The 26785-nt window shown below is 43.7% G+C and overlaps 1 protein-coding gene and 1 pseudogene across 3 annotated transcripts in view; one reads left to right on the top strand and one right to left on the bottom strand.

The window, feature by feature from the left end:
* LOC109572776 (zinc finger protein 154-like) overlaps window positions 1–19599 on the bottom strand; it is a 30873-nt gene extending 11274 nt beyond the window's left edge. The window contains exons 1-3 of one of the 3 annotated variants that reach the window (XM_019979862.2): window positions 19285–19599; window positions 15762–15888; window positions 7595–14222 (exon numbers count right to left, since the gene is read on the bottom strand). In XM_019979862.2, the coding sequence (XP_019835421.2) occupies window positions 12673–14222; window positions 15762–15888; window positions 19285–19320 (1713 nt within the window). In that variant the 5' untranslated portion in view covers window positions 19321–19599 and the 3' untranslated portion in view covers window positions 7595–12672. Of the gene's footprint in view, window positions 1–7594; window positions 14223–15761; window positions 15889–19284 lie in introns of those variants that run through there. The other 2 variants (XM_070772418.1, XM_019979861.2) reach the window with 2 other exon arrangements.
* LOC139177339 (large ribosomal subunit protein P1 pseudogene) lies at window positions 10438–10897 on the top strand (annotated as a pseudogene).
* Window positions 19600–26785: the final 7186 nt, after the last annotated feature.

Below are 26785 nucleotides of genomic sequence, written 5' to 3'. Positions count from 1 at the left end.
CACAGAATTCTTCCTGAACATACATGCACACCTGGTGCTTGCCATCCAGAGGATGCTTGAGAATTTAAAGAAGATTCACTACAACCCCAGTCCTCTGATGGATCTGACACCAGACTAAGCCACACATGCTGCTTAGATCTTGCCACCTGCTGCCAGTCCTTCCTTCAATATTCCCCACCCTAAAACCACATATGATTTTCACATTCCCATAACTCTCTTCAACTTCTTTACTGCCAGCTTTGCCCTTTCAACAACCACAACACGCCTCTCTCCACTCAACCTTTGTAAAAAAAATCCAGCCCTAAAAATCTCCCCTCCAGTCACAGTGACGCACAAATGACATCTGCTCCAAACCTTATCCGCTAGCAAGACTAAAACATCCCAGACCCTGTCAAAGTTCATTGCAACATTCTGGAGAAGCCATATAGTACTAAATGAGAAGCAGCCCCAGCCTTACTGCCTTCTTGTCTCAATTACTCCTGGGTCTCCTCAGCCATATCTCAGACTCCATTCATCCCACTGAAGCCTTGGCCGCCTGCCAAGCTGACGTCTCTTACACGGGTCCCACGGCCACTTCTCACTTCACTTGGGTTTGCAATGCCCTACAAACCCTGAGCAAAAGTACTACTCCTTAGCACACACCCTAGTCTTTCTGACCTACTAATACCATGGCCACTGTAACCTGCATTCCCTTCCTAAATGTGATCCACAGCTCCACTTGTATCCACACAATGGTCATCACTTTTGAAAATTTCCATTCCTAAACATGTCCCCCAGTTTTCCAGACCTGCCTAGTCAACTGCCCACGTTGCCTACACTCAGTCTTCTCGGAAACACTTCAGACTCTTCAGAGAGCCAAAACAAACTCATATTTCCAAGGAAAATTAACCTGCTGCTAAGGTCCCCATCCAGTTGATGGGTCTTCTACCCCTTTGTCTACTAGGGCCAAAACCCGAGTCATCCCTTACAATTGCCTGTCTCTTATCACCAACAACACCCACAATTTTATTTGTCCCTTTGTATGAGAGCAGGATGAGAACAGCCCTTAGCAGGCAGCCATGGCTGTGCCTCATTACTTTGCGCTCTGTAACTAGGCAACAAGTCTTGCTCAGCCACCGGTCAGTGCCTCAGAGGACCCTCCCCACAAGCAACCAACTGTCAATGAGTGACCTTTAGGGAAGTGATTCAGTCAAGGGTCAGTGGTGTGGTGATCATCAGTTGCCGAGTGAGCCAGGATGCAGATTCAGGCCTTCTTCTGGAGGCCCTCCAGCGCAACCAGGCTTGGGCCAGTGGGTCACCTGGAGAGTCCAGGAAACAGGCTGGGGATTATGTCCTGCAGGGCTTCAGCGCCCTCATAAGGCCCTCTACTAGCCGTGGCCCAGGCCGTGAGGCAGTAGTGAACCTCTCTCCCATCCTTGTCTCTGAGATGTAACAGCAGTTGCCGTTACATGGTTTGCAGTCTGTGAGAACTGGTTTCCCACTTTGGGCAGTCAGAAGAGCCCGAGTTGGATTATAAAGAAAGCTGAGCGCTGAAGAGTTGATGCTTTTGTACTGTGGTGTTGGGAGAAGACTCTTGAGAGTCCCTTAGATAACAAGAAGATCAAACCAGTAAATCCTAAAGGAAATCAGTCCTGAATATTCGTTGGAAGGACTGATGCTGAAGCTGAAACTCCAATGCTTTGGCCACCTGATGCGAAGAACTGACTCATTGGAAAAGACCCTGATGCTGGAAAGACTGAAGGCAGGAGGAGAAGGGGACAACAGAGGATGAGATGGCTGGATGGCATCACCGACTCAATGGACATGAATTTGAGTAAGCTCTGGGAGTTGGTGATGAACAGAGAAGCCTGGCATGCTGCAATCCATGGGGTCGCAAAGAGTCAGATACGACTCAGTGACTGGGCTGAACTGAGACTGAGGGCCAGTTGGGTCGGGTGCCTGGCTCCCTCAGGGATGACAACGGGGCAAGTCTGGGGACCTGGCCTTGAAGGAGCTGCCAACTGCAATCTGCCTCCTCTTAGCTAGGACTGAGACATTGGAGGGTTAAAGTTGTGCCTCGGGACTTTGCCCTTTCTTGTCAGGACAGAGAATAACATTCATCTGGTAGAGACTTATAGGAACATCCTTACCTGACCATGAACTGATCGCAAGAACAAAGGATCTGACATGAGAAATTTACAAAAACTAACCACGCCCACACTTCATCTTTTGCTTTTAAAGGGCCTTGCTGAAAGCTTTCAGTAACTTTGGGGCTCTTAGGGCATGAGCCACCCATCTCATTGTACAAACCTGTAATAAACCTCTGTTCGAAACTCTGTTTTAATATTGATGGGCCTGACTGTGTGTAGGGCACAAGGACTTGCAATTTCAGTAACACCTTCTCAAAAAATTGATCCAGAATTCAACCACTTTTCACACATCCAAGGTAGTCACTCTGGCCCATCAATACACACCCAGGCTATTACAATTAATACCTCTGTGCTTCCTGTCTCCTTCCTCCCTCTCCTACTTTGTTTTTTTTTCTTGCCAGTCAGAGGGAGCCTATTTTGGTCTGCATGCAATCACTTCCCGCTTACGATTCAAACCCTCTATTATCTATGAGATAAATGGTCTTTTCTTTTTTCTGGCCACACGGTGGGACTTGTGAGATCTTAGTTCCCCAACCAGAGGTTGAACCGGGGCCCTCGGCCAAGAGAGGCGGAATCCTAACCAATGGGCTGCCAGGAAATTTCCATAAATGGCCAACCTTTCTCGCAGCAGCACTGCAACCTTCACTGGCCCAGCTGCAACTTGCTCCTAGCAGAAACTGCTAGGAGGATGGAGAATTGCTATACCTTAGTCCCTGGTCTGGAGAAGGCAATGGCATCCCACTCCGGTACTTTTGCCTAGAAAATCCCATGGACGGAGGAGCCTGGTAGGCTGGAGTCCATGGGGTCGCTAGAGTCGGACACAACTGAGCGACTTCACTTTCACTTTTCACTTTCATGCACTGGAGAAGGAAATGGCAACCCACTCCAGTGTTCTTGCCTGGAGAATCCGAGGGACGGAGGAGCCTGATGGGCTTCCGTCTATGGGGTCGCACAGAGTCGGACACGACTGAAGCGACTTAGCAGCAGCAGCAGTCCCTCGTCAGTACCACCTCCAAATCTCTGCGCCTGCAGCTCCTCCGCCCGTCACTCTCTCCCACGCGCATTCACAGACTGTCAGACACAGAGCCCCACCCAAGTCGGCCTCACCGGCCTGGATCCCGGGCACGTGGGCAGGCGCCCCCCACCCCCTCGACGCTCGGGGCTTTAGTGACTGGTGGGGTGAGGGCGGGGAAGGCCCAGGGGGCCCAGCGTTTACCTGAGGCGGGTCCCCTAGTGCCGCCGCCATCGGACTCGGTGGGCGGAGCGGGCCCGGAGCAGCTGGAGTACCCCGCCCGGGGGGCCCCTCCGGATCTTGGCGCGGCGCACCCTGGGCGGTGTCACCGAGCCTCACACCCGCCTCTCTGCAGCGGGTACCTTCTCAGTCTCATCCCCGCTTCCCAGCACGAGTAACCGAAGCGCTTGAATTAGGAAAAAGCTCTAGCACTTTCAAAATGACGCTCATAGCGTCGCAGCCGGAAGTCCCGCCCAGACATTATTGCCTCACAGGAAAATGCGGCTTTGTCTTAATTGGCTGATCGTCGCAGCCACCCATCGCACAGCCGCCTGGGTAATGTATTTCCTACAGATACACGAACCAAGATCCCGTTTGAGTTATCCCTGACGTCCAGGAGAAAAGTCGAAGCTACACTGTGAGATTTGCTAAAATAACAACCTAAGTCCAGAGACTGAGGTGGGGCGTTCCTTCTTAAAGAGAATGCACTCAGATGTTTGAGGATTACTATCTGTAACTGATCACCCAAGTGTTTGGAGACATTTTTTTTTCAAAGTCTTCGAAGCTCAGAGTGTTCCTAGAGTCTAAGAGCACCTTTCCAGATGCTCTCAAATGTATCAATCCAAATGCATCCTGGAACTACCCAGGCGGTCCAGTGATTAAGATTCCTCCCTTCCAAGGCAGGAGGCGTGGTTCAATCTCTGATAAGGGAACTAAGATCCCACAAGCATCCCAGCACGTCCAAACAAACAAAAAAACCCAAGTGACCTATGCAGAGTCACTTAGACACAGAATGGAGACACTGGAAACTGAAGCTAATAGACAATAGTGCACTGTTCATCTGTGTTTGATATAGACAAATACACAAGAGTGTAGATAAGGAAAAGGATGCTGAGCCACTTTGAGGAAGGAATACAAAGATAGGTCTCTGATAATGATTCCCAAGACAACAGAAATTCTGCCTTTATAGTTGCTGGGAGAAACAACCTCAGATACGCAGATGACACCACCCTTATGGCAGAAAGTGAAGCAGAACTAAAGAGCCTCTTGATGAAAGAGGAGAGTGAAAAAGTTGGCTTAAAGCTCAACGTTCAGAAAACTAAGATCATGGCATCCCGTCCCATCCCTTCATGGGAAACAGATGGGGAAAGAGTGGAAACAGAGGCAGATTTTATTTTGGGGGGCTCCAAAATCACTGCAGATGATGACTGCAGCCATGAAATTAAGAGACGCTTACTCCTTGGAAGGAAAGTTATGACCAACCTAGACAGCATATTCAAAAGCAGACATTATTTTGCCAACAAAGGTCCGTCTAGTCAAGACTATGGTTTTCCCAGTGATCACGTATGGATGTGAGAGTTGGACTGTAAAGAAAGCTGAGCACCGAAGAATTGATGCTTTTGAACTGTGGTGCTGGAAAAGACTCTTGAGAGTCCCTTGGACTGCAAGGAGATCCAACTAGTCCATCCTAAAGGAGATCAGTCCTGAATATTCACTGGAAGGGCTGATGTTGAAGCTGAAGTTCCAATACTTTGGCCCCCTAACGTGAACAGCTGACTCATTTGAAAAGACCCTGGTGCTGGGAAAGACTGAAGGCGGGAAGAGAAGGAGACGACAGAAGATGAGATGGTTGGATGGCAACACTGACTCAATGGACATGAGTTTGGGTAAACTCCAGGAGTTGGTGATGGACAGGGAGGCCTGGTGTGCTGTAGTCCATGGGGGTCCCAAAGAGTCAGACACAACTGAGTGACTGAATTGAACTGACTCTGTCCAATTCATTGAGCAGTACTTTCATCTATTTAATATATATTACCTCATATCCTCACATATATTCAGTTCCTTTCTGAATCTGTTGTCAATCTCAAAAAAGAGAAGAACAAAACAAACGCCATTTTGACACGTGACAATGGCTGCAGTGTTTTGCAATATTCCAGCACTATTTGCTATTTCATGGTCAGTCTTGTTTCATCTACCCCATGCACCTTAGTATATTATTTCACCTGTAAAGGGGATGACAGAGCGTGAGATGGTTGGATGGCATCACCGACTCAATGGACATGAGTTTGGGCAAACTCCAGGAGTTGGTGATGGATAGGGAGGCCTGGCGTGCTGCGGTTCATGGAGTCACAAAGAGTCAGACACGACTGAGCGAATGAACTGAAATGAATCCCAGACAGCATGTATTTTAATGTATAAACTCTTCAGATTGTTTTTAAAATGTAAGGGTTTTGGGGACTTCCCCAGTGGAGCAGTGGTTAAGAATCTACCTACCAATGCAGGAGACACGGGTTCGATCCCTGGTCTGGGAAGATTCCACGTGGCTCAGCGCAACTAAACCTGTGTGCCACAACTACTGAGCTCACATTCTGCAACTACTGCATAATGTCTTTGTACCGCAAGATCTAAGTTGTTGTTTAGTCACAAAGTCGTGTCTGACTCTTTTGATACCTCGTGGAATGTAGCCCACCAGGCTCCTCTGTCCATGGGATTTCCCAGGCAAGAATAGTGAATGGGTTGCTATTTCCTTCTCCGGGGGATCTTCCCAACCCAAGTCCCTGGCATCACGCTAGGATCCTTTACCACTGAGCCACCAGGGAAGCCCAAGATGTAAGGTTCTGTTGTTGTTGCTGTTTAGTCACTAAGCCAGGCTCCTCTGTCCGTGGGTTTTTTTCTGGCAAGAAAACAGAAATGACAGATGCCATTCGTCATAAGCACAAACTAGGTGTAAAACATCTGATGAACTGTGGTCCATTTTGTTTCTCTGGGAAGAAAGCATTGTCCTTACACCCCTTACATAGCCCAGGACAAAGAGAAACAGCCACACCAGCACTCCAGTGAATTTTACCTAAAGTCTCTGGGAAAATTCTCTGAAGATATTTTTTTTTAATGCTTGCAATGATTATTTTTTGGTGATTTACTAAATGTCAAGTGTTGGGAAGAATATTCCAGAGAGAGAAAAGTACACAAGAAGGACAAGTATGTGGAAGGGTGTGAGCACTCAGGAAGCTGAGATAAAGGGTGGAAAGAGAATGAAGGGTACTTCACATTAAGATGCTGAACTGAGCAGACACAATTATTTGTGGAAATATTAACAAGTTAGCTGACCCATAAACCCAGTGGAGTATATTCATAAATTTCAAATCTTTAGATACTAAATTTTAGTCTTCTATAAACGACAATAGTGTGATAATATTTTTCCATGGTAGAAAATGTAGTTTCTGTTTTAAAATTAAAATTATGAAGTGTTCTTTGTTCAAAAAGTCATCCTGGTACGGCTACTGTAGAAACTTTTAAAAATATAAATTATAAATATCTATATACATAAATCAAATGCTTAAAGACACTTCAAATTATGCAAAAGCTCTGACAGTCTCCTGTTTCTTCTCACCTGGTAACCCATAAGTGGAAAATATTAAAAATTATACTTTTTAAACTTTTGAGAAAACAACTTTGAGCAAGATTGTGTTTACTAATGTGAAGTGCTGACTCCATCCAAACCATTAGAACCTAATGTTTATCGTTCCTTTACTAGCTTAGTATAATTTCTTACATTTTCTAGTGCCCTTTTAAAAACCTTTTTAAAGGGGGGAGGTTGTATTATTTTTAACCTTTAAAGTCTACAAGATTCATTAATCTTCAAATCCTTTTCAGGAAAGGTCTAAGAGATTTTCCAACCAATGTTGTTTTTCTTGTCTCAGTCAGAAGTTGCCCGGACTGTGTGCGCACAGAAGAGAAATGAATGTTCTAATAAACTTTCTTTTCCAACCTGGGATTTAGGAAGTCTTTGACAATGCCAGAGATCTGAACACAACCACGCTGAATGTACATGGAAGGTTTCCTCCATGTGGAAATTGCAAATTCAGGGGACACTGAGTGGCATTTCCCTGGTGGCCCAGTGGTTAAGACTGCGCTTCCACTGTAGGGGGCACAGGTTTGATCCCTGGTCAAGGAACTAAGATCTGGCAAGCCATATGGTTCAGCACACACACACACACACACACACACACACACACACACACACACAGGACACTGAGCTACTTCCACCTAAATCCTGCCCCTTTAAGTAACACAAAAGGGGCAGGATTTAGGTGGTTTCACCAGTGAGAAAGCTTTAACTTATTCATAAATTATCTATAGCTAAGTCCCCCAGATGTTCAAGCTGGTTTTAGAAAAGGCAGAGGAACCAGAGATCAAATTGCCAACATCCGCTGGATCATGGAAAAAGCAAGAGTTCCAGAAAAATATCTATTTCTGCTTTATTGACTATGCCAAAGCCTTTGACTGTGTGGATCACAATAAACTGCGGAAAATTCTGAGAGATGGGAATACCAGATCACCTGACCCGCCTCTTGAGAAACCTATATGCAGGTCAGGAAGCAACAGTTAGAACTGGACATGGATCAACAGACTGGTTCCAAATAGGAAAAGGAGTACATCAAGGCTGTATATTGTCACCCTGCTTATTTCACTTACATGCAGAGTACATCATGAGAAACGCTGGGCTGGAAGAAGCACAAGCTGGAATCAAGATTGCCAGGAGAAATATCAATAACCTCAGATATGCAGATGACACCACCTTTATGGCAGAAAGTGAAGAGGAACTAAAAAGCCTCTTGATGGAAGTGAAAGTGGAGAGTGAAAAAGTTGGCTTAAAGCTCAACATTCAGAAAATTAAGATCATGGCATCTGGTCCCATCACTTCATGGCAAACAGATGGGGAAACAGTGGAAACAGTGTCAGACTTATTTTTTTGGGCTCCAAAACCACTGCAGATGGTGACTGCAGCCATGAAATTACAAGACACTTACTTCTTGGAAGGAAAGTTATGACCAACCTAGATAGCATATTCAAAAGCAGAGACATTACTTTGCCAACAAAGGTCCGTCTAGTCAAGGCTATGGTTTTTCCTGTGGTCATGTATGGATGTGAGAGTTGGACTGTGAAGAAAGCTGAGCGCTGAAGAATTGATACTTTTGAACTGTGGTGTCGGAGAAGACTCTTGAGAGTCTCTTGGGCTGCAAGGAAATCCAACCAGTCCATTCTAAAGGAGATCAGTCCTGGGTGTTCTTTGGAAGGACTGATGCTAAAGCTGAAACTCCAGTCCTTGGCCACCTCATGCGAAGAGTTGACTCATTGGAAAAGACTCTGATGCTGGGAGGGATTGGGGGCAGGAGGAGAAGGGGACGACAGAGGATGAGATGGCTGGATGGCATCACTGACTCGATGGACATGAGTTTGAGTGAACTCCTGGAGTTGGTGATGGACAGGGAGGCCTGGTGTGCTGCAATTCATGGAGCTGCAAAGAGTCAGACACGACTGAGTGACTGAACTGAAGTCCCCCTAAGTGGTTCCTACAGTATTGTTTACTCACAAGGAAAAGAAAATTCTGATTAACCAATGGACCACTTTCCATATATGGTGTGATGAGGCTTCCAGATGCAATTTAGACTAACAATGCCTCCTTTAAAGATGTTAGTTAAGGGTATCTCCTTAGATCCATTTGTTGCTAAAATGTCAATAACCTAAAATGGAAAATGAAATACAACAAACTAAATGTATAAAATGAATACTTGTATAATCACATAGTCAAAAACTATTTCAAATCAATTTATAACATAGAATTTTGACTACACTTACTTACACTTGTGGAAATAAAGATGGCCAACCAAATGAGAACACTCAAAGCCTATTTATTCAGAGCTACAAATCATGGCTTGAAAACGTTGAGTATCTCGATTTAAGAATTAATCAAGAAACAAGGTCAGGGAACTATATTGAATACTCTGTGTGATAAATCATAGTAGAAAAGAATATTTTTTTAAAAAGAACGTATATATGCATATAACTGAGTCACCGTGCTGTACAGCATAGATTGGCACATGCTATAATAAAAAAGTTTTAAGTGATCAAGAATATTAATGATTAAACTTTAAAAGTATATGCTGTATGTGGCTACTGCATTGTGTACAGTACACAAAGTGTTTATGAAATACTCCATTAAAAAAACAATTATTTTTATGCCAGAGAGGTCACATCACTGAAAAATAAATAAAATTCCAACATAAGTTTTTGCTGTTTCACTATCTTTTTTGTTAGGAAAAAAACAGAAACTTCAAAAAAAATTTTTTTTAATATTTAACTTTTTTGTGGTTGCAGCTTGTAGCAGAGACTGAACCTGAGCCCTCAGCAGTAAAAGTGCCAAGCCCTAACTACTGAATTGCTAGGAAATCCCCCCAAAATTCAATAGGAATGCAGGGGTGACATTGCATTCAGTGGGGACAGCACATCCTCACTATCCTCATTTTCCTGCGCAGCAACACATCTGAAGTGAAATCACATAGACACTACAAAACCACTGATGATTTTTTCATCTCACAACAGCTTCCCTATACCAGATACATAGTTCTGAATGCCATGACAATTTCTGCACTGGCTCATCCTTCACAGCTAATAGCTGGAATATTGTGGAGGCCCCTTCAATATAGACACATTTCCACAAACTTGTGGTAGCCTTTCCTCCTCCCTACAAATTCAGTGTTCCTTTAACAGATGATTCCCCGTCTGTACGACTGTATAATCTATCCTGCCACTATCTGGAATTCTACATATGAGGATACATGGCTCCACTGCAGGACCTAGGGAACAGACTTCTCTTACTAACTGGACGCAATCCACGATCCCTGGGAACAAGAAAATTTTCTTGCCTTAGGAAGCAGCAAAGGTATCACAACTGCCCGTCTGAAGACTGACATCTGAACCAACAAAATACCAATGCATCCAGGCTACCAATAAGAACCACAAGTCCCTGCAGTCTTTTCTTGGAGGCCCTGAGCAGCAATGGCAACTAGGACAAACTAGAGAGAGGTACATTCACAGCATACTGTTCCCTCTGAGGCAGAGAGTGTGCAATTCCACAAAAAAACTTTTCAACCCTGATTGCTGCTAGAACCCAGTTGTTTTCAAGTCACCACAGTGAATAAAATCCCAAGACTGAAGGAACTTAGAGTAAGGTCTTGCTTTATCCTCCTCTGCTGCTAAGGTGCTTGGTTCTTCCGAGGAAGCTAAGGCCATTTTGGGATGAGGCCCTCACTTCATCCGGTCACTAGCACCATGCCTGGCAGCCCCCACCTAGCATTTGCCCTCACCATGGCCTCAATCTCAGAGCTCACCTGCATCTACTCTGCCCTCATTCTGCATGGTCATGGAGGATAAAGTCAATGCCCTCATTAAAAGGCAGCCAGTGTAAATGTTGAGCCTTTCTGGCCAGGCTTGTTTGCAAAGGCTTTGGCCACTGTCAACATCGGGAGCCTCATCTGCAACCTGGGGGCTGGTGGACCTGCCATGGCAGCTGGTGCTGCACCAGCAGGAGGTCTTGCCCCATCTATCACTGCTGCCCCAGCTGAGGAGAAGAAAGGAGAAACAAAGAAAGAAGAATCTGAAGAATCTGATGATGACATGGGCTTTGGTCTTTTTGACTAAACCTCTTCAGTAACATATTCAATAAAAATCTGAGCTGTTGGAAAAAAAAAAAAAAGAGTAAGGTCTTCATTTTTCACACAAACCAGTACAATGGGACGCAGACTATTCCTAGGCTTGAGGCAGGAAGAGGAGGAAAATCTCATCACAGGAGCCACAACAGACACTGAGAAAAGTAGGCTCAGTTTGCAAGTCACCAGCAGAGTAGTCTAGGACAAAAACTGGTCAACTCAGAGATGTAACCCATCAAAGGAATTAGAAAGGAATGAGTGCTCATATTTATCACGAAGGCTCCCATAAAAGGGACAACATCAAAATGTTCTTCCTTGGACTCAGGGTGGTTCAAAAATGTACATCATGAGCACCTGCCACACAACAGTGGTGAAATGGCTTTTGCTATGGAACTGGCAATGACACAAATCTGGCAAGGGCTCTGGGCAGGTTAAGAAATGCACTGAAGCTCCCATAAACCTGGAATATTAGTGGTTTGATGTCGGGAGCCGCATTAGGCATTGCTGACAAAATGGAGGCACGGCCCTAACCCCCTTCCCTTTGTTCCATAGGCACGGACCCGGAATGGAGGAGTTAGGCTTTGTGATTCTGACTTGTTTTTTCCTTCCCTAGGCTGAGTTGACTGAAGAGAATATTAAGGTGCTTATTGTTTTTGAGAGGAGCATGAGAAGGCATAAAGCCTTCTGCAGCTGTGCTCAAAGAATAATTCATAAAGTTAATCTGTGACATTTGTTCAAGGACTTTTACAAAAAAGTGTTCCAGAGTGAGCACACAGGCCACAGCTTGAAGCCATGGGAGGGATTGCTATCTGAAGCCCATTTGTGAGAAAAGTGTTTATGGCAAAGGAGTTTGCTGAATTTAGGGCTTAGGAATAATTAAAATAATTAGAAGCTAAAGATTTAAGGATTGCTGAAATGTTAGCATATTCTACTATAGCTTACAGAAATTAGGGACTTTAGAGATACTATTAGCTAGAAGCCCTTTCTAAGAAATATTTCTAAGAAATAGTGAGCTTAGGATACTAGGGGCAAACAGGACTTAGAAAGATAAGAATTAAACTGAGGAATGTGGTATGCAGCCCATACATTAGCATGAATTACAGTGTTTTCACAAGGACACATAAGAAGAAGTTGATAAGAGAATCACTGAGGAAGGAGCTCCTTTTGAGGGGCAACAATGATTTTTGGAGAAAAATAAATCTGGGTCAATGGGAACTAAAAATATCAAACCTCTGACCTAATGCTTTTGTAAAAGTATAAAAGAGAATCATAAGCTTGAAATAAACAGGAAGTCCAAGAAAAATGAGAGGCTGCCTCAGTTTCTCGCCCACACCGCTCACCCCTTTAGGTTGAATCCCTGGCTGCTGGAGATGGACTCCGGCAGTTTATTGCATGTATGAGGTCAACAGAGGCAGACAACACCCTCATAAGGGATCTCCACAGTGTTATACTGACCGATAATTCATCCCTGCACAACCCTTTTTTCTGAACTTTGTGGTATTCAATGAAATAAGAGTGAAGCCTGTGAACTCTCCAGTATGTCATGAGGCTAGAGTTTTGGCTAAAAAAACAACTTCCCACATTAGTCACATCCGCAAGGCTATTATTCAGTGTGAACATTATGGTATTCTATGAGACTAGAGTTGTAGGTAAAGGAATTCAAACCTTTTCTACAATATAATGCCTTTCTGCAGTATGAACACTCCTGTGTTTAATGAACCTGAAGTTTTTGCAAAGTATTTCTGACACTCATGGCACTCACACGGCTTTGATCCAATGTGAGTTCTCTGATTTTGAAAAACAGCTTGGGCTAACCAGCTTCTCAAATTTTCTTTACTTGTAAGATTTTTTCCCAGTGAACTCTCTGATGTCGAAGGAGTGAAGAACTTTGGGAAAACGCTTTCCCACACTTGCTGCACTCATAAGGCCTTTCTCCAGTGTGAATTCTCCTGTGTTTAATGAAGGTGGAATTATCAGCAAAGGATTTCCCATAATCAGTGCACTTATAAGGCCTTGAACCAGTGTGAAGTCTCTGATGCTGATGAAGGGCAGAACGTTGATTGAAAGTTTTCCCACATTCACTGCACTCATAAGGTCTTTCTCCAGTGTGGATTTTCTGGTGTTGAAGGAGCATAGAGTTTTGGCTAAATGATTTCCCACATTCATTGCATTTATATGGCCTTTCCCCAGTGTGAACTCTCTGGTGTATAATGAGGTAGGACTTCTTGCCAAAGAATTTCTTACATTCCCCACACTCAAATGGCCTTTCTCTAGTGTGAACTCTTTGAAGGTTGAGATGGGACTTATTGCTAAATAATTTCCCACACTTATAAGGTCTTTCTCTAGTGTGAATTCTCCAATGTTGAATAAGGTTGGGCTTTTGTCTAAACGATTTTCCACACTCTCCACATTCATAAGGCCTTTCTCCAGTGTGAACTCTCCAATGTCGAAGGAGTGAAGAACTCTGGGAAAACGCTTTCCCACATTTACTGCACTCATAAGGCCTTTCTCCAGTGTGAATTCTCCAATGTCGAAGGAGTGAAGAATTTTGGGAAAACGCTTTCCCACATTTACTGCATTCATAAGGCCTTTCTCCAGTGTGAATTCTTCTGTGTTTAATGAAGGTGGAATTATCAGCAAAGGATTTCCCACAATCAGTGCACTTATAAGGCCTTGAACCAGTGTGAAGTCTCTGATGCTGATGAAGGGCAGAACGTTGATTGAAAGTTTTCCCGCATTCACTGCACTCATAAGGTCTTTCTCCAGTGTGGATTCTCTGATGTTGAAGGAGCATAGAGTTTTGGCTAAATGATTTCCCGCATTCATTGCATTTATATGGCCTTTCCCTGGTGTGAACTCTCTGGTGTACAATGAGGTGTGACTTCTTGGTAACTTCTCCCCAGTTAGGATAAGTTTTTCCCCTCTGAAAGGCTGTCTCACACTCAGTTCTGTTTGACCTCTCCCAGGTGTTAGTAGCCCATTGCTGGAGAAACTGAGACCTGGTCAAGAAGTCCTTCTCAACCACCCTGAAGACTAATGACTTTCCTGACACATGGAATTTGCAGTTCTTCACAAATGAAGTTCTATCCACATCTCTTCTGAAGAGTTTCTCCCCTATGCACTGCTTCTGATGCTGATGAAGGTTTGTGCTGACATACAACTGTTTCCCAGACCTATGTAATTTTAGCTTTGAATGTATTGCTTGACATTCATCAAAGTACAGAAAGTCTCTCAATATTTGGACACATAGTTCACAGGGGTGGGCCTCTTTGGAGGATAGATCTGCCTTGGGAGTCCTGATCTGTGACATTCTTTGAAAAGAAACATTTTGCTCAAAAGAAGTCTTCTTGTTCTCCACTTCATGGCAACAACCTAAAAGCAAGAAATGTTGGTGAAGCACATGTTGACTTTAGTGGGGCAGGGGAAGCCCACACACCAGTGTGTGTCTGACAAACTCATGAATGAGTCCATGTGATTATTTATAAGAACAGGGAGTTGGCTTCTTGATGACATTATCATGAGCAATACTGGGCTATAAAGGCCACAGGATGGGGGAAGACCACATGAGAAAAAAGATAACCATGTGATGTGTCATAGAGAAGAAAAGCAGGGTGAAAAATTACTTAATTGTTGACAGTTAAAATATCAGTTACAGGGACTTCCTTGGTGATCAAGTGGTAAAGAATCTGCGTTCCAATGCAGAGGACATGGGTTTGATCCCTAGTTGGAAAACTAAGATCCCACAAGCCACAGGCAATCAAGCCCATGAGCTGCAACCTAGAGAAGCCCATGTGCCACAATGAAGACCCAGTGTAGCCATTAACAAAAAAAAAAAAAAAAAAGGAAAAAATATATAAATTAGTTACAAACAACTGTCAGCAGGACTGTGTCTGCTGGTAACACATGACTGCAATGTAGATGAGTATTTCCAGGGCCAAGAAAAAAGAACTGCAAAAAAGTAGATTTTGGTCAGGAACATTTTAAGAATGGGTATGTTTGATTATAGAAAGTATATGGGCCAATGTTACAGAATGAACAGATAAAGCAGGGAGGAAACTGGGTGATACAGGAGTTCAGAGATATAAGGATTAGGTTGGACTACAAGTAGAAGAACCACAATGCAGAATTAAGTCAGCAATATTACGAATGGAGGGGGAAAAAAAGGAGAAAAAAGTTGTGGTCACTGGAAATAGCCATCAAAATTCAAGTCGAACAGAACAAATTCCTGGTATCACTTGAACTAGCATCATGCACTCCCATAGGGTGCTACTGTACAGCAGTCCTTTGAGCCTACTTGGTTGAGTTGGAATTCATATCCAGCTTGTGGACAAATAAGAGCTCCCCACTGCACTTCCAAAATGAACAAGTGTATGGGACCTGGATGATGCAAATACAAGGGGAAAGACACCACATAGGAGCAGTTGACCCATATTCATCACATCATAAACCAGAGGAAAACATTTAAATACTATTAAGAGAACTTTTGAAAGGTTCTTGCAAGAAGTGCATGCTCTACACCATAGAATTAATTCCCAGCAAAGGCAGTTACATGGAAATGTTTATGAGAAGAAAGAAGTAGAACCTGAGGAGCACAGATTACTTGCATCTAGATGTCACCCAGTAGGAAGAGGGCAAGTATGGTGGAATATATTAGGCTGAATGGAAGATTCCTGACCCTGGATCCTTCCAGGGGAGGCTGCAGGGTAGCAGATGTGGGGCCTCTTCAAGGAAAACGGATGGCAGTGCAAATACCTCAGCCCAACCAACCACAGAACCAACCTAGAGTACTGGAAAAAAAAAAAAAAAAAAGCAGTGACCATGGTCCTGACATGAGAAGGACAAGCTTGTCTCTGGGGAAAAGGAAAGCACAGATACTACCTCAGGTCATGAGGAAAGGTTTGAAGTTCTTACCCAGGGAGGTTATAAGTGCCAAGTTCTCCAGCATCACATCACGGTACAGGCATCTTTGAGTCTCATCAAGGAGACCCCATTCCTCCCAGGAAAAGGTCACAGCTACATCTTCAAAGTTCACACTGACCTGCCATGATGGTGACAGATGAAACAACAAAGAATACACCTCTGAAGAGTTGCAGTCCATTTCCCCACACATCTACCCTTTGACTGTCTATCACCCAGCCCTTCCAATTCAGAGAAGCAATCACACCCTGGCACCTTGGTGTGGTTGTCTTCCCACAGGCTCACTGATCACTATGTATAACCACCAGGAACAAGAGGCAGGTGGATGAACATATATCTCAACTATAGGCCTGGCATAGAGGGATCCACCCCCTGCTGACAAGCAATTTCCCCTGGTATGGGCATTGCCCTGGACATGTTAGCACCATCAGACATGCTCTCTCTTCAAGCACACATCACTCCTTGGGTTGCACATCCTCAGTCACTATATCCCATAGCCATACATGACCATGGCCACCAAAACCTCACTCTCCCACACCACAGACATCTCCTTACCCTTCCCACACCTTATCTGTATTTAAATCACTTTCTCCTAATCCCAGCATAGGGCTATGATGGTGACCTAACACATGGCATCTGAGACTGGACAAATGCAACTAACGGTAACTTTTTAATCATAAATTCACCACTCACCACAAAGGCCCACAGGGAGCAGTACTCAAAAAAACCCAGCACAATCAGGGTCTGTGCGAAGGAATCTTTGTGGGATGAAGGGGTTGGGATGCTCCAAGGAGGATGTGACTACCTTATTTGAATAATTCTGAGGGCTAGTGCTACCTAGAAGTATCTGGTTTCCTTTGTAAAAATGGTTGTTAGGCTAAGAGACATTATCCATAGGTGAGGAGAGGAACTTGCACTCAGGTCATTTGAAGGCACCCAAGTTTCACCAAATGTCAAAGAAGCACATCACACTGAACTTAGTTAGGCTTTATACCACAACTTGGCAGGCAGTATCCACAATACAAATGGCAAAGTCAAACAGAACCCAATATGACCACAGAACTCTCAACAATTCCCAATGGCACTATCAGAAATCATCTATAAAGGCCTTACTGCATGACTCTGATCCTTGTCTCAGATTTAAAACAACAGAACCGTGTGTGGATCTCAGATACACATAGTCCCATGGTACTTCTGTACTGTCCTTGATGTAAATCAGCAATGACAACCTTTCTTTGTTCCCTTACCCTCATTCAAACTCCAGCCCCATTACTCGCCTACCCCAAGCCCAGTGATTCTTACAGATGACTTGATTGCTCGTGGCCATATAACTAGGTTGAATGAAACACGCCAGGTACCACCGAAGTTCTCACAAAACTTGGTGAGCTGATAAAGTGGTAAAGAAGTACCAGTTCTGGCCTGAGTGTCATATGGATGAATTACCCCTTGCTTCTTCATCCACCTCATGTTAACTCTTCTCTTGGAAGCTTTGGCTGCCTGCCAGACTATCCTGTCTCATACATCAAAACTTCTTGGCCATTTACTTATGTTTATTAAGTAAATGACACCATCACGTATGGAAGCAAGTAAGAAACCCAATCGTCTGCCCCCTTCTTCCATACCTCTTCCCTAAAAGATCTGCCACCACAGCCTGAAGCTTGCCTCTTCCAAATGTTGAGACACAGGTCATTCAGTATGGTCTACACTGTAGTTACATTTTGGATGTCTCTAACCAGAATCACTCTCAAGAATTCCAAACTTGTATGTCAGATGTTCATTTGATGCCTCCACTCATTGGTGTCTAAAATATCTGACTCTTAACATGGTTAAAACAAATCTCTGAATAAACACAATGAATATTACACCTACTACCAACCTGCTTATCTCTACTGATGCAGCTTCCAAATCTACAGCTGCAAAGCCAGGGGTCATCTCCGGTACCTGCGTTTCATTCCCTCACCACCCACTTTACAAAATCTAGCTGCCTCCTCTAAAAACATGCAGCTAGGGACTTGCCTGATGGTCCAGTTGTTAACACACTGTGCTTCCAGCACAGGGGGAACATGCAAGATCACAGATTGGGGAACTAAGATCCCACATGCTGCATGGGATGGCAAAAAATAAAAACAAAAACACGCAGCCAGAATACAGCCACATTTTCCAAGGCATGTCCCTGCTCCATTAACCCTCACCTGGACTATGGTAGTACCCTCCACAATGATGGCCCTTCTTCCTCTCTCAAGCCCACAGTTTGTTTTCCACTCTAAAGCCAAATGAAGCTTTAATCACATCACCTCCATCCCACAACCGAAACTTTTAATTTCCTCTAGAACACAAAAATTGACATCTCAGGCAGTTGTTCCTCTCCTGACTCCAACCCACCTGCTATTTAGTCCTACCTAAAAGAGAGGAGACCTGTGGGTCCTGAATATTCCTGAGCTCAGTTTTACCTCTAGGCATTTGCACATCTTGGGTTAGGTTGACCTTACGCACGTTTACCGTGACTGCCAGAAATGGGAACACCTCTCCATATAACCTCTAGCATGGACTCAGGACGGTAGGTTTGACGTTTTTCAGGAACCTCGGACTCAAGGAGGGGATAAAGGACATTAAGCGTCTCCTGTGTGAGTGTGTGCTAAGTTGCTTCAGTCATGCCTGACTCTCTGAAACCCCATGGACTGTAGCCTAACAGGATCCTCTGTCCATGGGATTCTCCAGGCAAGGATACTGGAGTGGGTTGCCATGCCCTCCTCCAGGGGATCTTCCCAACCCAGGGATAAAACCCGTGTCTCCTATATCTCCTACATTGCAGGTAGATTCTTTACGCTGAGCCACCAGGGAAGCCCATTAAGTATCTCGGGGCGACAACAAGTCCAGGGAACATGGGGGTGAGAGCAGGCCAGTGAGGCAATGGGACACCCCCTACTTTCCTGTTCAGGTTCCATAAGCACTTCTTTAACCCTGAGAATTGTGTGAAGAGGAAGGAATGCATCCAATGTGGGATTCCACCGTTCACCGTCTGTACTCCTGCCTGGCCCTGGAAGCCAGCTGACCTCAGGCTGGCGGATTAACCTCTGGGCCTCAATGCTCAGTGCTGCGTCTTACCAGCTGTGGGGCCCTGAACGAAGATTCAACCTCCCAGGACCTCAATGTCCTCATCAACCCTCTCCACCCCGTTTTTCCCTTAAACAGCTCTTGGGGATTACATCCCGTTAATGCACTAACCCGGGGCTGACTGCGCTAACACTCTTATTTCCGGCAAGCCGAAGGCTGATGCTAGGTTTCCGGAATTCCCCCGCCTCAGTCCGACCTCCAGGCCTCTGCACCTACCGGTCCCTCCGCATGTCCCCATTTCCCATGCGTCACGACGCTGTCTGTGAGACGCAGGGCCCCACCCAGCACCGCCTGACCATCCTGGAGCCCAGGGCCAGGGCTGCGCGCAGGTGAGCAGCCGCCCCGTGGGGCTTTAGTGTTTGATGGGATGAGGGCGGTGCGGGCCCGCAGGACGAGCGTTTACCTGAGGCTGCTCCCTCAGAGCCGCCGCCGTCGCCATCGGACTCTGGGGGTAGCAGGGCTAGGAGAGGCGGGGAGACCCGGGAGCGGCGGACCCCGGGCGGTGCCGCCGAGGTTCAGACCCGTCTCTGTGCAGCAACGACAGCGCCTCCTCTCGGACCTTCCTGTTCTGGTCACTCGGGTCCTGACAGCCCTCTCACACCGAACAGGACCAGCGGACTTAAAATGTCCGCCTCGAGGAGGCGGCCAGAAGTCCCGCCACTTAGTGTTGTGCCCCAGCGGAAATAGCTTTTTTCCTGCGCCATCATTGCCTCAGCAGCGTCGCCTTCGACGCTGGGCACTCTGGGTCTTGTAGTTCCCAGGTGCCGGGAGAAGAGGCCTGCGTCCACCTCGTAAGGCGCCAGGAAATGACCTCTCCCAAGCCACGCCAGAGCAGTGACTCGCCGCCTTTAAAGGGGCCAAACACCAATTGGTAGGGATGCGTTCTGCAACTGATCGCCAAGGAATCCATGCCATGAATTAAGATGACACATCTTTCCCAGAACGCCAAGGGCGCCAATGCAAATTCGCACGAAATATTTTGTTAATTTTGAGTATCTGTAAATGTTTTTGGTTATAAGGCAAATATTTTTAAAAAGTTTCCTTTATGCCCTTATGATTCTCATTTGTGGAATTGTAATTTCTTTTGGATACTAATCTTAAATATAGCAAACTTGTGGAAGTGTCGTAAATATGCCAGATACTCATGTTATTTTTTGAAACTCTTCTATGTAGATAATCATATTTTCAGATAGGCTTGAAAGTGAAAGAAAGTGAAAGTCGCTCAGTCGTGTCGGACTTTTTGCGACCACATGGACTATACTGTCCATAGAATTTTCCAGACCAGAATACTGGAGTGGGTAGCCTTTCCCTTCTCTAGGCAATCTTCCCAACCCAGGGATTGAGACCAGGTCTCCCGCATTGCAAGCGGATTCTTTGATTCACCAGCTGAGCCACCAGGGAAGCCCAAGTGGGTTTTCAATTATTTAAATTCTTTAATGTCTGTGTTAAGGTACCAGTTAGAATGTATAGTATATTTGATCTACACCAATAGTGAGAGCCTTGTTTGCTTGCTAATTTTAAACAAAGCGCTCTTATTACTAGAATGCTAATTTACTGTAGTGTTTTCTTTGGTACATTTTGACTAATTATATATATATTTCTCTGTATAGTTGTGTTGTTTTCTAACATGAATGGATCTGTTAGGGGAAGCACACTGATTGAAACCGCCCACCCTGGCCAGGCACCACAGGAGCCATTTGCATGAGTTGTATTGACAGGAGGTCCTGGTAAGGAACACAGAACTAAATAAATAAGCCTCCACCAACCAGAAGAGTTCGGGAAAGGTCAAAAGGAGACACCACAGGTCCGACCACCTCCCAGAATCCTTCTCTCTGGCATCCATCTTGGCTGAACAAGGCATGCGCCACCAGGAAGGACTCTGAGTCAGAATGATCAGCTAAGGACAACCCAGAAGCTAATCCCATCTCCATAAAACCGGAGACTGCGAGTCACGCAGCAGAGCAGTTCTCCTGGGTTCCCTTACCCTACTGCTCTCCACCCAGGTGCCCTTTCCCAATAAAATCTCTTGCTTTGTCAGCACATGTGTCTCCTCGGACAATTCATTTCCGAGTGTTAGACAAGAGCCCAGTTTCGGGCCCTGGAAAGGGTCCCCCTTCCTGCAACAGATTTATTTTTCTGTACCTATTAATATAAACCTGTTTTATAATTCATTAGTATTATGTCGAATCTGTTAATGTATTTCTAATACTAAACCATTCTTAAGTTACTGAGATGCTTTCAACTTGTATTACATTCTGGAAACACAGCTGAATTTAATAAGTTTTATGAGACTGTTATTCTAGCACCATAAAATTAGTTGAGGAACATGAATCTCTGCAAGATTTAGAATAAGCTAGATTCCTCGTTTCAGTGAATGATTCATGTGACTCCCTTCCTATGAATCAGGGTCTTTCTACAAATCTGTCAGATATCAAGTATCAGCAAGTATCAAAGAGATTTGGTATTTGTTAGTTTGATCAAGAAAGACATGCGTTTTAGGGAGGTTCAAGAGGGAGATGACATATGTATAACTATCAGGCATATGTATATGGCTGATTCATGTTGATGTATGGCAGAAACCAACACAATATTGTAAAGCAATTATCCTTCAATTAAAAATAAACCTTAAATAAAGAAAGACATGTCTAGGAGGTTGACTTATTGTTTTATTTTGTTATTTATTTTTTAATAAGATTTGCTGCTGCTGTTGCTAAGTCGCTTCAGTCGTGTCTGATTCTGTGTGACCCCATGGACTGCAGCCTACCAGGGTCCTCCACCCATGGGATTTTTCAGGCAAGAGCACTGGAGTGGGTTGCCATTGCCTTCTCCTAATAAGATTTATTGAGTTATAATATAAAACTGTAATGTATCAGTGTGTACATCTTGCTGATCTGACATATGTACACCATGTGAAACCATTCCTTCATCTAGTTAATTAATACATCATCTCATACAGTCATCGTGTGTATGAGAGAGAGAACATTTATGTTACACTCTCTTTGCATATATCAATTATAAAGTATGGTTTTATCAACATTATTCATGGTGTTTTACATTAGATCCTCAGACCTTAGTCATTTTATACCTGGAAGTTTGCTTCCTTTCACCAACCTCTCCCTATTTCTTCCACCCCGCCTCACACCAGTAACAACACTTATACTCTTTATTTCTATGAGTTTGACTTTTTAAGATTTTGTATAAAAGTGATACCACAGAGTATTCGTCTTTCTGTTCCACTTCTTTTACTTAACACAATGCATTGAAGGTCCGTTGGTGTTGTCAGAAATAGCAAGAGTTCCTTCATTCTCATGGCTAGGTTGTTGTTCAGTCACTGTCATGTTCAACTCTTTGCAAACCCATGGACTGCAGGCTTCCCAGTCTTCCACTATCTCCCAGAGTTTGCTCAAACTCATCTCCATTGAGTTGGTGATGCTATCCAACCATCCCATCCTCTGTCACCCCCTTCTCCTCCTGCTCTTAATCCTTCCCAGCATCAGGATCTTTCTCAATGAGTCTGCTCTTCACATCAGGTGGCCAAAGTATTCGAACTTCAGGCTTAACATCAGTCCATCCAATAATATTGAGGGTTGATTTCCTTTAGGGTTGACTGGTTTGATCTCCTTGCAGTCCAAGGAACTCTGAAGAGTCTTCTCTAGCTCTGTATCTGGAATTGTTGGATACTAGGTTAGTTCTATTTTGTGTGTGTGTGTGTGTGTGTGTGAAAACTCAACTCTTTACCATAGTGGCTGCACTAATTTACATTCCCAGAATTGATGCACAAAAATTTCACATTTCTCAACATCCTCTCTAAAACTTATTATCCTTTGTTTGATGATAGCCTTTCTAATGTGTGTGATGATATCTCATTACAATTTTCTTTGTGTATTTAGTAATACTGAACACATTTCCATGTACTTGTTGCCCATTTGTACGCTCTCATTGGAAAACATGTTTATATAGTTCCACTGTTCATATTTTAATTGGATTATTTATTTACTTTGCTATTAAGTTGTATGAGTTCTTCTTATATTTTACTTATTAACCACTTATCAGATGTATGATTTGCAAATATTTCCTGCTATTCTGTACATTCCCTTTTCATTTTGTTGATAGTTTTGGTTTCCTGTGCTGTGCAGATGCTTTTTTAGATTGATGTAGTCCCACTTGTTTATTAATATTTTTCTTTTATTAGTTGCTTTTGGTGTTAATCCCCCAAAAAATCAATGCCAAGGCAAATAACAAGGAGCTTTCACTCTATGTTTTCTTCTAGAAGCTTTATAATTCCAGGTTATGTGTTCAAATTTTACATCCATTCTGAGTTGATTTTTGTGTGTGGTGTAAGGATAGGGATCCAGTTCACTCTTTTGTATGTCTCTCCAGTTTTCCCCAAAACCATTTTTAGAAAAGACAATCCTTTCCTCATTGTCTGTTCTTGATGGCTTTGATGTAAGCAGATTCACCGTATGTGGACCTGTTCATTTCTGGGCTATATACTCTGTTCCATTGGCCTACATACCTACCTCTATTCCAATGATGGATTTAAAAGCTTAATTGTAAACCCACATACTATACTGGGAGTATAACTGTGTGTTTCTAAATTTCTATACACTTTGTAAACATTTATTGGGGTTAAATTCCAGGTGGTAAAGAATCTGCCTGTCAAGGCAGGAAATACAAGAGGTTCGGGTTGGATCCTTAGGTAGGGAAGACACCCTGGAGAAGGAAATGGCACCGCACTCTAGTATTCTTGCCTGAAAAATTCCATGGGCAGAGGAGCCTGGTGGGTTACAGTCCATGAGGCCCCAAAGAGTTGGACCTGACTAAGCAAACAGGCACTTCACAATAAGCTGTAATGAGGCTGTGTCCTTCCTATTCCTCCATTTACAGAATCTTTACAATAGAGTCAAGGGTATATTTCAGTAAAGCACAAAGACTTGAATGATTTCCAACTAGCGAAGTAGTTCACCAACTAACTTTTGCTCCCACTAGTCATAAAGTCATTTCTAACCCAGTCATAACTGAATAAATTTATGATGAAACATTCTCCTAAGCCACTTCACTAGTGTCCAACTCTTTGTGACACTGTGGACTTTAGCCTGCCAGGCTTCTCTGTCGATGGGAGTCTCCAGGCAAGAATACTGGAGTAGGTTGTCATGTCATACTTAAGATCCCCTAGGTCAGGGGATCTTCCTGACCTAGGGATTGAACCCGCATCTCCTATGTCTCCTGCATTGGCGGGTGGGTTCTTTACCACTAATGCCACCTGGGAAGCATTAATATAACATTATTAATGTTAATGTATAATGAAATATTAATATAACATTATTATTTTGTCTGATGACAGATAACTAAGGGACACTGTTAAGCAATGAATCCATAGTAAATAAAGAGGTTTATTTACTACATATTTACCATGTGACATGACCACACCAATGTCACAAAATCAGAAATAAGTCCTGTCTTGGTTTGCTAATTTGTCTTTTCCAATTATTTCATTTCTTTCACTTCTATCCCAGTATGCATTTTTTCTTTCTTTCTTTCTTTTTTTTTTTTGGCCAAGCCATGGGCATGCAGGATTTTAGTTCTCCCACCAAAGACTGAACCCGGGGCCCCAGAAGTGGAAAGGTGGAGTCCTAACTCCTGGATTGCCAGGGAATTCCATGATTCATATTCTATTGCCCCTGTGGCAAATTGTTACAAATTTAGAAGATTAAGACCGTTTCTGTAGATAATACTTAGGATCTTGGTTTTCTACCTACCCTGGAAATCTCTTGTATTTAGTCTTTTGCTGTTCAAAGTGACTATGAGATAGTTGGATTGTTGGATTAATATCTACCATGCTGTGTTGTGCTCAGTCACTCAGTCACATCTAATTCTTTGCCACCCCATGGACTGTAGCATATTTGTTACTAATTTGTATTCATTGCCCTTTTCCTTTGTTTAAAGTAAATTCTTTTTTTTTTTAATTTATGTTTGGTGTGCTGGGTCTTTGTTGCTGCATGACCTTTTTCTCTAGTAATGGCAAGCAGAGGCTACTTTCTGGTTGCAGTGTGTGGGCTTCTCATTGCACTGGCTTCTCTTGTTGTGGAGCACAGGCTCTAGGTTGCACAGGCTTAAGTAGTTGAAGTGCATAGGTTCAGTAGTTGTTGTTCCCGGGCTGTACAGCACAGGCTCCATAGTTGTGGCACACGGGCTTAGTTGCTCTGTGGCATGAGGGATCCTCCTGGACCAGTGATCTCCTGCATTGGCAGGCAGATTCTTTACCACTGAGCTACCAGGGAAGTCCCTTTATTCCAATTTTTGTTTTCTACTCTTTTCCTGCTTTTGTGGCTTTCATTATTTTATGATTCCATTCTATCTTGTTAGCATATCAGGTTATACTTCTTTGCACTGATAAAGAACCTGCCTGCCAATTCAGGAGATACAAGAGACATGGGCTTGACTCCTGGATCAGGAAGATCCCCTGGAGGAGGGCATGGCAATACATTCCATTCTTCTTGCCTGAGGAATCCCATGGACAGAGGAGCCTGGTGGGCTACAGTCCAGAGTTGCAAAGTCAGACACGACTGAAGCATCTTAGCACATGGACAATAGAGTTTGAAGTAAACATTGACAACTAAACCAAGTCCACTTTCAAATAATATTCTCCATTTCACAGATAGTGTACCTCATAATACAACAATCCCAGCTCTTCCCTCTAGTCCCTTGAATTAAGGTCATTCATTCTACTTATAATCAAATCCTTTACGATTATACAGTGGAAGTGACAGATAGATTGAAGGGATTAGATCTGATAGAGTGCCTGAAGAACTATGAACGGAGGTTTATAACACTGTATAGGAGGCAGTGATCAAAACCATACCCAAGAAAAAGAAATGCAAAAAGGCAAAATAGTTGTCTGAGGAGGCCTTAAAAATAGCTGAGAAAAGAAGAGATGTGAAAGGCAAAGGAGTAAAGGAAAGATATACCCATCTGAATGCAGAGTTCCAAAGAATAGCAAGGAGAGATAAGAAAACCTTAAGTGAACAATACAAAGAAATAGAGAAAAACAACAGAATGGGAAAGAATAGAGAACTCTTCAAGAAAATTAGAGATACCAGGGGAAATTTTCATGCAAAGATGGGCACAATAATGGACAGAAACAGTACGGACCTAACAGAAGAAGGTATTAAGAAGAGGTAGCAAGAATACAGAGAAAAACCATACAAAAAAGATCTTAATGACCCAGATAACCATGATGGTGTGATCACTAACCTAGAGCCAGACATCTTGGAATGTGAAGTCAAGGGGGCCTTAGCAAGAATCACTATGAACAAAGCTAATGGAGATGAAGGAATTCCAGCTGAGCTATTTCAAGTCCTTAAACACAATGCTTTGAAAGTGCTACACTCAATATGCCAATAAATATGGAAAACTCACCAGTGGCCACAGGGCTGGAAAAGGTCAGTTTTCATCCCCACCCCAAAGAAAGACAGTGCCAAAGAATGTTCAGCTACTGAACAATTGTATTCATTTCTCATGCTAGCAAAATAATGATCAAAATTCTCCAAGCTGGGCTTCAACTGTGTGAACCAAGAACTTCCAGATGCTCAAGCTGGATTTAGAAGAGACAGAGGAACCAGAGATCAAATTGCCAACATCTAGTTGGATCATAGAAAAGGCAAGAGAATTCCAGAAAAACATCTACTTCTGCTTCATTGACTACACTAAAGCCTTTGGCAGTATGGATCACAACAAATTGTGGGAAATTCTTAAAGAGATGGGAACACTAGACCACCTTACCTGCCTCCTGAGAAATCTGTATGCAGGTCAAGAAGCAACAGTTAGAACCAGACATGGAACAGACTGGTTCAAAATTGGGAAAGGAGCACATCAAGGCTGAATATTGTCACCTGGCTTATTTA

The sequence above is a fragment of the Bos indicus genome, chromosome 18 (genome assembly GCF_029378745.1).
Source record: "Bos indicus isolate NIAB-ARS_2022 breed Sahiwal x Tharparkar chromosome 18, NIAB-ARS_B.indTharparkar_mat_pri_1.0, whole genome shotgun sequence".
Lineage (NCBI taxonomy): Eukaryota > Metazoa > Chordata > Mammalia > Artiodactyla > Bovidae > Bos > Bos indicus.
The sequence above is the reverse complement of the archived record's forward strand: the minus strand, read 5'-3'. Positions and strand labels throughout refer to the sequence as shown.